This window comes from Schistocerca piceifrons, chromosome 2 (genome assembly GCF_021461385.2).
Source record: "Schistocerca piceifrons isolate TAMUIC-IGC-003096 chromosome 2, iqSchPice1.1, whole genome shotgun sequence".
NCBI lineage: Eukaryota > Metazoa > Arthropoda > Insecta > Orthoptera > Acrididae > Schistocerca > Schistocerca piceifrons.
Window position 1 is genome coordinate 110,525,275 of NC_060139.1, and position 13,080 is coordinate 110,538,354.

Genomic DNA, 13,080 nt, shown 5'->3' on the forward strand with positions numbered 1-13,080 from the left:
CAGGATAACTCTCCATGTCACGAGGCCAGAAACGTACTACACTACTGGCCATTAAAATTGCTACACCACGAGGATCAAGTGCTACAGACGCGAAATTTAACCGACTGGAAGAAGATGCTGTGAAATGCAAATGATTAGCTTTTCAGAGCATTCACACAAGGTTGGCGCCGGTGGCGACACCTACAACGTGCTGACAAGAAAAAAGTTTCCAACCGATTTCTCATACACAAACAGTAGTTGACCGGCCTTGCCTGATGAAACGTTGTTGTGATGCCTCGTGTAAGGAGGAGAAATGCGTACCATCACGTTTACGACTTTGATAACGCTCGGATTGTAGCCTATCGCGATTGCGGTTTATCGTATCGCGACATTGCTGCTCGCGTTGGTCGAGATCAAATGACTGTTAGCAGAATATGGAATCGGTGGGTTCAGGAGGGTAATACAGAACACCGTGCTGGATCCCAACGGCCTCGTACTACAAGCAGTCGAGATGACAGGCATCTTATCCGAATGGCTGTAACGGATCGCGCAGCCACGTCTCGATCCCTGAGTCAACAGATGGGGACGTTTGCAAGACAACAACCATCTGTACGAACAGTTCGACGACGTTTGCAGCAGCATGGACTATCAGCTCGGACACCATGGCTGCGTTTACCCTTGCCGCTGCATCGCAGATAGGAGCGCCTGCGATGATGTACTCAACGACGAACCTGGGTGCACGAATGGCAAAACGTCATTTTTTCGGATGAATCCAGGTTCTGTTTACAGCATCATGATGGTCACATCCGTGGTAGGCGACATCGCGGTGAATCCACATTGGAAGCGTGTATTCGTCATCGCCATAGTGGCGTATCACCTGGCTTGATGGTATGGGGTGCCATTGGTTACACGTCTCGGTCACTTCTTGTTCGCATTGACGGCACTTTGAACAGTAGGCGTTACATTTCAGATGTGTTACGATCCGTGGCTCTACCCTTCATCTGATCCCCGCGAAACCGTACATTTCAGCAGGACAATGTACGACCGCATGTAGCAGGTCCTGTACGGGCCTTTCTGGATGCAGAGGATGTTCGACTGCTGCCCTGGCCAGCACATTCTCCAGATCTCTCAGCAATTGAAAACGTCTGGTCAATGGTGGCCCAGCAACTGTCTCGTCACAATACGCCAGTCACTACTCTTGATGAACTGTGGTATCGTGATGAAGCCGCATGGGCAGCTGTACCTGTACACGCCATCCAAGCTCTGTTTGACTCAATGCCCAGGCGTATGAAGGCCGGTTTTACGGCCAGAGGTGGTTGTTCTGGGTACTGATTTCTCAGCATCTATGCACCCAAATTGCGTGAAAATGTATTCACATGTCACTTCTAATATAATATATTTGTCCAATGAATACCCGTTTATCATCTGCGTTTCTTCTTGGTGTGGCAATTTTAATGCTAAAACATTCATATTTCTTTACGTACTACACGAATATGTAATAAAAATGGGGGTTCCTATTTTTTTTAACGCAGTTGATATCCGTTTGACCTATGGCAGCGCTGTCTAGCGTGCCAACCATAGCGCCATCTGGTTGCCCCCTTCAAGCTAGACGAGTTTCGTTCTATGTAGTTTTTTCGGTTGATGCTTATTTCGTGCGATATTTGGCCCGGTCACAATCAATGGACCACGCTGTATATTGTGGCATAGGTGATAGCGAGAGGCTTGGTGGAAAATGTGTTTCCAATAGTTTGTGGTTATAAAGGTTGATACTTGCTGCATGGTTTACTAATTCAAGGCGTTACTGTCACTGCTCACGGGAGTAGTTCAAACACACACACACACAGGCACATACACATCTCTTGCAAGGTAGCGGAGCAGCGCAGACTGACCTCCGCAGTTGACGATGAGCACGCGGCGGTCCTTGTGGTCGCGGTCGGCCAGCACGTTGACCACGGTGTGGTTGACGAAGGCGTCCTGCTCGTCCGTGGGCAGCAGGTTCCGCAGCAGGTCGCTGTGCTTGTCTTTGAACACCGCCGCCCGCTTCATCTGTCCACAGCACAAGGCACGCCGTCAAAGCTCGCGCCGGTTACATGGAATGGTTGTGTAGCAGTTGCACAGCAGAAAGCACGCAAATAACACAGTGTGTCCAAATATTATCTGTACAACTTTAGACTTTCAAATGGTTCAAATGGCTCTGAGCACTTGGGACTCAACTGCTGAGGTCATTAGTCCCCTAGAACTTAGAACTAGTTAAACCTAACTAACCTAAGGACATCACAAACATCCATGCCCGAGGCAGGATTCGAACCTGCGACCGTAGCGGTCTTGCGGTTCCAGACTGCAGCGCCTTTAACCACACGGCCACTTCGGCCGGCCTTTAGACTTTAATTACTTTAAAATTACACTAGATAATAACGGCTGGTTTACACCAAGTGATAACTCATTATGTTCTTTTTCTTTATTATTACACTACTGGTCATTTAAATTGCTACACCACGAAGATGACGTGCTACAGACGCGAAATTTAACCGACAGGAAGAAGATGCTGTGATATGCAAGTTATCAGCTTTTCAGAGCATTCACACAAGGTTGGCGCCGGTGGCGACACCTACAACGTGCTGACACGAGGAAACTTTCCAACCGATTTCTCATACACAAACAGCAGTTCACCGGCGTTGCCTGGTGAAACGTTGTTGTGATGCCTCGTGTAAGGAGGAGAAATGCGTACCATCACGTTTACGACTTTGATAACGCTCGGATTGTAGCCTATCGCGATTGCGGTTTATTGTATCGCGACATTGCTGCTCGCGTTGGTCGAGATCCAATGACTGTTAGCAGAATATGCAATCGGTGGGTTCAGGAGGGTAATACGGAACGCCGTGCTGGATCCCAACGGCCTCGTATCACTAGCGGTCGAGATGACAGGCATCTTATCCGCATGGCTGTAACGGATCGTGCAGCCACGTCTCGATCCATGAGTCAACAGATGGGGACGTTTGCAAGACAACAACCAGCTGCACGAACAGTTCGACGAAGTTTGCAGCAGCATGGGCTATCAGCTCGTAGACCGTGGCTGCGGTTACCCTTGACGCTGCATCACAGACACGAGCGTTTGCGATGGTCTACTCAACGACGATCCTGGGTGCACGAATGGCAAAACGTCATTTTTTTGGATGAATCCAGGTTCTGTTTACAGCATCATGATGGTCGCATCCGTGGTTGGCAACATAGAAGTGAACGCACATTGGTAGCATGTATTCGTCATCGCCATAGTGGCGTATCACTCGGCGTCATGGCATGGGGTGCCACTGGTTACACGTCTCGGTCACCTCTTGTTCGCATTGACGGCACTTTGAACAGTGGACGTTACAGTTCAGATGTGTTACGACCCGTGGCTCTACCCTTCATTTGATCCCTGCGAAACCCTACATTTCAGCTGAATAATGAACGACCGCATGTTGCAGGTTCTGTACGGGCCTTTCTGGATACAGAAAATATTCGACTGCTGCCCTGGCCAGCACATTCTCCAGATCTCTCACCAATTGAAAACGTCTGGTCAATGGTTGCCGAGCAACTGGCTCGTCACAATATGCCCGTCACTACTCTTGATGAACTGTGGTATCGTGTTGAAGCTGCATGGGCAGCTGTACCTGTAAACGCCATCCAAGCTCTGTTTGACTCAATGCCCATGTGTATGAAGGTCGTTATTACGGCCAAAGGTGATTGTTCAGGGTACTGATTTCTCAGGATCTATGCGCCCAAATTGCGTGAAAATGTAATCACATGTCAGTTCTAGTGTAATATATTTGTCCAATGAACACCCATTTATCATCTACATTTCTTCTTGGTGTATCAATTTTAATGGCCAGTAGTGTATTTTCCAGGTTCCACGGACCTCACGACAAATTTGATCACATAGAAAAAAGCTCAGTGTATAGCCTGGTTCAAAGAGACGAAGTCCCATACCCAAGTGGAACGTAACTTTCGGACGAAGTACAGAAGAGAACCAACGTGTTTACACCAGTTATTCGGGCTTGCATTATGTCATTTATGAAAGCATGGGGCCAAGGTGATATAAGGGCCATGCAGTGTGCGTCACAGCACATGACACTACAGGTGTTACGAGCTGCAGCGACCGCCCCGACGGCTACCATTTCACAGAGTCATACTCTCGATAACGCATGACAAAGTTAAGGAGTTCTGAGGGCACCTTTTCATTCACATTCTGATTTCCCGGTCGTAGCCGAGCGTTCGCGATGTACGTTGGCAAGACAACTACTGTCATGTCACAAGTTCGTTGCGGCACACGTATTTCTCGTGGGCTCCTCGAAAACAGGTAGCGTTCTTAATAAACATGGTCGGGTCGCCTCTCTGTTACAGACGCCAATGTGGAGAAGGTACGGGAGGCGTTTACAAGGACTCCGATAAGATCAGCGTGCACGGCGGTCAGAGATCTGGAAAAGCCACTATCAATACTGCACAAAGTCTTGCACAAGGAGTCACATTTGTATTCCTATGACGGACAGCTGCTCCAGGCATAAAGCCGATGACAACTTGAGTGGGAGCTGTTCCCATTGGGTGCAGACAGTCATGTTTGAAAAATTTTATTCTTTGCATGTACACGGCTAATTGAACCGTCATAACATTCGTATCATCATGTTACACGAAAAACTGGAAAAGAAGACAGCCCCAGGATCTATGTGTGATGAGGGCTTATGCAGAATTGCAATCACTGGTTCAGTCCTTTTCAGCAAGTTTACCTTCAACACCGATGTTTACCTATACAGGGTTTTACAAAAAGGTACGGCCAAACTTTCAGGAAACATTCCCCACACACAAATAAAGAAAAGATGTCATGTGGACATGTGTCCGGAAACGCTTAATTTCCATGTTAGAGCTCATTTTAGTTTCGTCAGTATGCACTGTACTTCCTCGATTCACCGCCAGTTGGCCCAATTGAAGGAAGGTAATGTTGACTTCGGTGCTTGTGTTGATATGCGACTCATTGCTCTACAGTACTAGCATCAGTACGTAGCATCAACAGGTTAGTGTTCATCACGAACGTGGTTTTGCAGCCAGTGCAATGTTTACAAATGCGGAGTTGTTAGAAGCCCATTTGATGTATGGATTAGCACGGGGCAATAGCCGTGGCGCGGTACGTTTGTATCGAGACAGATTTCCAGAACGAAGGTGTCCCGACAGGAAGACGTTCGAAGCAATTGATCGGCGTCTTAGGGAGCACGGAACATTCCAGCCTATGACTCGCGACTGGGGAAGACCTAGAACGACGAGGACACCTGCAATGGACGAGCCAATTCTTCGTGCAGTTGACGATAACCCTAATGTCAGCGTCAGAGAAGTTGCTGCTGTACGAGGTAACGTTGACCACGCCACTGTATGGAGAGTGCTACGGGTTCAAAAAATGGTTCAAATGGCTCTGAGCACTATGGGACTCAACTGCTGAGGTCATTAGTCCCCTAGAACTTAGAACTAGTTAAACCTAACTAACCTAAGGACATCACAAACATCCATGCCCGAGGCAGGATTCGAACCTGCGACCGTAGCGGTCTTGCGGTTCCAGACTGCAGCGCCTTTAACCGCACGGCCACTTCGACCGGCAGTGCTACGGGAGAACCAGTTGTTTTCGTACCATGTACAGCGTGTGCAGGCACTGTCAGCAGCTGATTGGCCTCCACGGGTACACTTCTGCGAATGGTTCATCCAACAATGTGTCAATCCTCATTTCAGTGCAAATGTTCTCTTTACGGATGAGGCTTCATTCCAACGTGATCAAATTGTAAATTTTCACAATCAACATGTGTGGGCTGACGAGAATCCGCACGCAATTGTGCAATCACGTCATCAACACAGATTTTCTGTGAACGTTTGGGCAGGCATTGTTGATGATGTCTTGATTGGGCCCCAAGTTCTTCCACCTACGCTCAATGGAGAACGTTATCATGATTTCATACGGGATACTCTACCTGTGCTGCTAGAACATGTGCCTTTACAAGTACGACGCAACATGTGGTTCATGCACGATGGAGCTCCTGCACATTTCAGTCGAAGTGTTCGTACGCTTCTCAGCAACATATTCGGTGACCGATGGATTGGTAGAGGCGGACCAATTCCATGGCCTCCACGCTCTCCTGACCTCAACCCTCTTGACTTTCATTTATGGTGGCATTTGAAAGCTCTTTTCTACGCAACCCCGGTACCAAACGTAGAGACTCTTCGTGCTCGTATTGTGGACGGCTGTGATACAATATGCCATTCTCCAGGGCTGCATCAACGCATCAGGGATTCCATGCGACGGACGGTGGATGCATGTATCCTCGCTAACGGAGGACATTTTGAACATTTCCTGTAACAAAATGTTTGAAGCCACGCTGGTACGTTCTGTTGCTGTGTGTTTCGATTCCATGATTAATGTGATTTGAAGAGAAGTAATAAAATGAGCTCTAACATGGAAAGTAAGCGTTTCCGAACACATGTCCACATAACATATTTTCTTTCTTTGTGTGTGATGAATGTTTCCTGAAAGTTTTGCCGTACCTTTTTGTAACACCTTGTATATGTTACAAGAGTTTTCTGTGTCACAATTAGGGCACCCGCAACCTGGCGTCATATTTCAGCAAGAGGGAGCTACCTCACTTAACCCTCAACTTTCATCAATTTCTGGATGAAACGTTTCAGGATAGGTGGACTCCACGTGATGGTCCGACTCACTGGCTGACAAGGTCACGTGACTGCCCTCCACTAGACTTCTTCCTAACTTGTTTTGCAAAGCATCAGTGGTAGATATCATGTGGCCAAATAATAAAAGTGTCGTCAAGATAACAAGAGAAGCAATATGGACGAACCAGAGCTGATTTAAACCCATGTTTTCTGAGATTACGTGTTGTGACCAGACGAAACTACTTTCGTCTAGCCATAACTGTGGGTTCCTGGATTGCTTTAGGAGAAGACTCGTCAAACTAGAACACGAAATATTAGTTCACTTTATTGCATAAATGAGTAAAAGATTTACTTAAGTTTGACGCAGGCGTTTGCCGCGGGATACTGAATAATTTTCAACTTCGACTGACTATGTAAGCATCACTTCATGCACTAAGTAACAAACTGTTCTCTTGAGGTACAGTGTTCGACATTTAGATTAATAGATTTTATCAGAAACTTTAGCTACTCTTTGTACCTATATTATCATAATAAATGTGTACCATAAATGCACTCAGAATGAGCATCTACTCGCAATTGGCGTTGATGTAACTATGATGTTTTGTTAGTACCCACCCATCGTCCATCCCTTTTCACCTTCCCCCTCACCTCCACCTCTCCCCCCCCCTAAGTACACACCCTTCCGCCTATCCCTCTCCACCCTCCTTCAACCGCCTCACCCCCCCCCCCTTTTGCCACCACCCCCATCACTCGTCCTAGCACATTTCTAGCAAAAAAAATAAAAGATAAAAAATGGTACAATAAAATTCAAAATACGTCAATGCCCTCACGTCTGTTTAAAGTTAAATTACTACCTCTAACTTGTTATTTTATTTACATTTTATTACTGTTTTAATACTGCTGTCCATTTAATAGTTTTTACAAATGGTTGCACAGATTAGATTAAGTTTTCGTTCCACAGACCCAAAAATGAGATTATTCTCGCAGGTGTGGAACATGTCAGAAAGTGTAACATAAAAAACATAGAACACCTGAATGTGGTACTCACTTCTCCGATCATTTGTTAGGAGACTGTCCAAATACGAGAATTCATTACAGTAAGCTGGAACTGCTAATATTTACGAAATTAATACACTGTCAGAATGACATCATGAGATTATTCTCGCGGGTGTGGAACATGTCAGAAAGTGTAACATAAAAAACATAGAACATCTGAATGTGGTACTCACTTCTCCGATCATTTGTTAGGAGACTGTCCAAATACGAGAATTCATTACAGTAAGCTGGAACTGCCAATATTTACGAAATTAATACACTGTCAGAATGACATCATGAGATTATTCTCGCGGGTGTGGAACATGTCAGAAAGTGTAACATAAAAAACATAGAACATCTGAATGTGGTACTCACTTCTCCGATCATTTGTTAGGAGACTGTCCAAATACGTGAATTCATTATAGTAAGCTGGAACTGCTAATATTTACGGAATTAATACACTGTCAGAATGACACATAGTTATGGAGCTTTAATAAATTTATCGTACACAAAATAGCTAATCTTGACTGCTGTGACCAAGAGCAGTCAAAACTAAAATCTGACATTTTTACTTAAGCTGGTCTGACAGTCCTCGTTAAGATATTCATCTATAGATAGAAGGATTGGCTACCAAAATGTCTTTCAAACTCTGTTTCAACTGTGCTTTATCTGGAACCAAGTTTTTAATAGTTCTTAGCAGTTTATTGAACATGTGTGTTTCTGAATAGTACAACCCTTTTTGGACCAAGTTAAGTGATTTTAAGTCTTTATGTAGAATGTTCTTATTCCTAGTACTGATATTATGTTTCGAGCTATTGAAAGGAAATAGACACACATTATTTGCAAAAAATTTACTTAAGGAATAAATATACTCAGAAGCAGCGGTTAGAATACCCAATTCCTTGAACAGGTTTCTACATGATGATCTTGAATTTACACCACAAATGAAACTTATTACACGCTTTTGCACTCTAAAAACTTTTGTTCGGTTTGGCGAGTTATCCCAGAATATGATACCAATGACGTAACAGAAGGAAAATAAGCAAAGTATGTAAGGTTTTTCTTATATCTCCTGCGCCTGCCATCATTCGCGTTGCAAATACAGACTTGTTTAGGCGCTTCAGTAATTCTGTGCTATGCATTTCCCAATTGAATTTATTAACGAGTTGAAATTCCAGAAATTTAATATTGTCAACCTCTTCGATCTGCATATCTTCATGTGTTGTACACATGCTGGAAGCAAATCTCTTACAGTTTCTGAACTGCATATACTGGGTCTTTTCAACGTTTAATGACAGTGACAGTTAATTAGCTTTAAACCATTTATCAATGTCAGTGAAAATTTGATTAGCTGCCGTTTATAAATCTGTACTTGACTTGCTATTTATTGCAATGTTTGTATCATATGCAAACAAAACAAACTTGGTATCTGGCAATGTAAAAGATGAAAAATCATTAATATACCCAAGAAAAAGCAACAGGCACAAGATGGAACTTTGAGGAAGAAAACATGTAATTAATTCCCTGTCAGATGAAGACAGATTGCTTACTCCACAGATATTTCGCAAGGACACCCTTTATTTGCTGTTAGTTAGATACGACACGAATCACTTCGCGGCATTGCTGGTGACACCACAATATTCTAATTTACTCAAGAGAATGTGTGATTTACACAGTTAAACGTTTATGGCGGGTCACAGAAAATGACATTAGCCTCTAATTTGTTATCTAATGAGTTAAGTTCATTTTCACTGTATGTGCAAACACCCTTTTCTGTATTGGAACCCTTAACGAACTCAAGCTGTGACTTGGACAATATATTGTTTCCAAATATTTTTGAAACTCCGACAAAAGTGGAATTTGTCGATAGTTCGACGGTATCTCGTTATCCCCTTCTTGTAAGAGGCTTAACTTCAGCCCGCCGAAGTGGCCGAGCGGTTCTAGGCGCTACAGTCTGGAACCGCGCTCCCGCTACGGTCGCAGGTTCGAATCCTGCCTCGGGCATGGTTGTGTGTGATGTTCTTAGGTTAGTTATGTTTAAGTAGTTCTAAGTTCTAGGGGACTGATGAACTCAGTAGTTAAGTCCCACAGTGCTCAGAGCCATTTTTTGAGCTTAACTTCAGCATATTTAAGCCAGTCTGGAAATGTTCCACTGATAAAGAGATTGATTACACAAATAACTTAAGATAGAACTCAACTCACGTGGGGACTCTTTGATTAACTTCGTTGATACGTTATCATGGTAACCACTACAGTACTTTGATTTTAACGATTTCATGATGGATGTTACTTCTTTAGGAGACTTGAGCGTCATTTCCAATTTACTGAAGTTATTTGTAAAGACTGGTCTCCAATATTTCATTGCACTGTTTACTGAACCTGATAACCCCAAACTGTCAGAACAGAAACAAAGTACTTGTTTAAGAGGTTTGCAACACTACATGCACTTGTTACCAATGTCTCATTTATTTTTAGAGATATCTGTTCCTCTTCCTTTTCGGTCTCACCCGTCTCTGTCTTTATTATATGCCATACAGTTTTTATTTTGTTGCTTGATGTATTTTCCTTTTCTCATAACATAGTTGCTTAGATTTCTGGATTACTTGATTCAATACTTTGCAGTATCCTTTGTAATTCATTACAATGCTAACATCAGAGCTGTTCCTAAATGGTAGATACAGTCTCCTTTTTGTCTCAGTCCGGAATCGCGCTGCTGCTACGGTCGCAGGTTCGAATACTGCCTCGGGCGTGGATGTGTGTAATGGTCTTAGGTTAGTTAGGTTTAAGTAGTTCTGAGTCTAGGGGACTGAGGACCTCAGATGTTAAGTCCCATAGTGCTCAGAGCCATTTGAACCATTTTTAGCTATCCCATAACTTTTGTCACCTTAGTGTAAATATGCACGTTTTCAGTGGGCGAAGCAACGCGGAAACTGGTCTGTAACGGTGTAGGCCGATAAGTCGCATGTTTATCCTTTTCCAAATGATCTGAAGCGGCAGATTCATCGATGACCAAAGGAGGTGTTTAATCCATTGTCTGTGGAGACTTTAGTTGGGACTGGAAGCGATTTTTTGATGTTTTGGTGCTGTTCTTCGTACAATGACTTCGGCCCACTAATTCCGAATAGCGTGACTGTGAACCAGGAAACTGTTTAGATATTCTCGGTGACCAAGTGCTGGCCTCATAACAGTCGCGTTTACAGAGCTGCACGCACACTTTGCTGTTTTGCCCAACACGCACGCTCCCTGTAGCAATTCGGTTTGCCCCCCAAATCACGTGATCTTAATACCACCCACAGAAAATATCTGGGATTATTTGGAACAGCGGGTCAACCGTAGCAGTCAACATCCCCTCAACATGATTACTGTACGGGATCATCAATGAGTGCCTTCAACGGGACGTGGAGTATCAGAAGAAATTTACAGGCTTTCTTCCATGGCGAGTTGGAAAAGAAAGGCAGGAAGATCAGGGTCCAACGACGTCATTAGAGGCGGAGCTCAAGCTCGGATTAGGAAAGGGTGGGGAAGAATATCGGCCGTGCCCTTTCGAACGAACCGTCGCTGCATTTGCTTAACCGGTTTAGGGAACAATGGAAAATCTAAATATGGATGACCGGACATGGCTTTGAAACTGACAAGAGAACCTTACGAACTTCCCCTCGAAGATTTTATTCACATTGACAAGATGTGTAGGACGCATCTAGGATTTCAACACATCCCACCCGGGCGACAAAAGTGACACAAGTCAAAAAACGCCTTTTTTTAATATTTGTCACTGAAAAATTCGTGTGAAGTGCCCCATCGTGCACGTAGAACGCCACATCTCTATCTCGCAATTTGTCTACTACGAGTACAAGGCAGTTGCGTCAGTTTTTTTGTAGGCTACTTCGTGATTCGCCACTGCAAGAAAAACGTCACTTCAGTGTTGCTATAGGCGGGTGTGCACGAGTCATCGAGAACAGTGCTACATTTTGAGTTGTGAAAGTTTTCATGCATAAGGTAAGTTGAATGTAATTTTTAGTGTAATCGATTATTACAACGTCTGTAGTTATACAGTGTCTGTATCTTACATTACAATGTCCTTCAGCCATGTTTTGACGATTACAGCTGTTGTAAGTACGAGTATTATGAAATTTCGCGCGTTGCAGCGTACAAGAAAAAATGGAAAGTCTGCTATAAAGAAAGTTTGAATCTGTTTTCTCGGCGAAAAGTATTCCCACATTATACAGTGTGTTCGGAAACTCCTGTTACAAACTTCTAGGACTTGTACAGGGGATGTATTTTGAATAGGAACCCACGTCCGAAAACGTACCATTTCCGTTCTACGACGGTTTCATTTCTGATGTGTGACGCGTCCACATTTGATGATGGAAAGAGAAAAATCTCAGAGTTGCCTGTTTTAGTTTGTAATAGAGTAGAGACAGTGGCGCTGACTACTTCTTCTGGGGTTGTAAGCAAAGTTTAATTTACGAGACTTCTGTAGAGGCAGAGAAAGGATCTGCTGGCACGAGTTCTGGCCGCTGCACTAGAAACTGAAGAGACACCAGGTGGCAACGATATCGTGTATCACAACATGCTTCGTAGGTACAGTGTCTGTAAAAACAATGGTGGTCGCCACATCGAGGGCCGTTGTGATGCATCAGAACTGCTCTGCATGCACAGTGGGCTTGGCTCTTTTTTGTTTTGGAATAATGCAAACACGTAAATAAGTTTTCATACAAAGAAATGCGCATAAGTGATAAATGGATGTTTTGTTATGTTTCCTTTCGAATTGTTACCTATGAATTGTGCTGCGCCATGCCTAATTCAGTTCCTCAAGCACAAGTGGGTGAGTTAAACATCTGAATTAAAACCATCGAAAAAGGAAGAACTGTACATTTCCAAACATGGGAACCTATTCAAAAATGGCGTACTCCTTCCTATCTACAAAAATGGTTCAAATGGTTCTGAGCACTATGGGACTTAACATCTGAGGTCATCAGTCCTCTAGAGCTTAGAACTACTTAAACCTAACTAACCTAAGGACATCACACACATCCATGCCCGAGGCAGGATTCGAACCTGCGACCGTAGCGGTCGCGCGGTTCCAGATTGAAGGGCCTAGAACCGCTCGGCCACATCGGCCGGCCTCTCTACAAGTCCTAGAAGTTTGTAACGGGAATTTCTGAACACTCCGTATAAGCCCTGTATAAGGAACATCAATTAGTTACACTCTAAGGAACACTATTTTCAAAAACGTAGAATAAGAAATTATTCTGTGTTTTGGAAATTGTGTTCCTTAAAGTGTAACTAATTGATGTTCCTTATTAAATTATACTGATTTCTGTAAATAACAATTTTGTACTTTGCGTTTTCCTAATACCCAGTTTCAAATTGTTTTTAATTTTTTAC

The 13,080-nt window shown here is 43.8% G+C and overlaps 1 protein-coding gene across 1 annotated transcript in view; it reads right to left on the reverse strand.

Moving 5' to 3' along the window:
• LOC124776697 (retinaldehyde-binding protein 1) overlaps positions 1-13,080 on the reverse strand; it is a 121,362-nt gene that overhangs the window by 55,199 nt on the left and 53,083 nt on the right. The window contains exon 4 of the mRNA XM_047251801.1: positions 1,869-2,025. Coding sequence (XP_047107757.1) covers positions 1,869-2,025 — 157 coding nt within the window. The remainder of the gene's footprint in view (positions 1-1,868; positions 2,026-13,080) is intronic.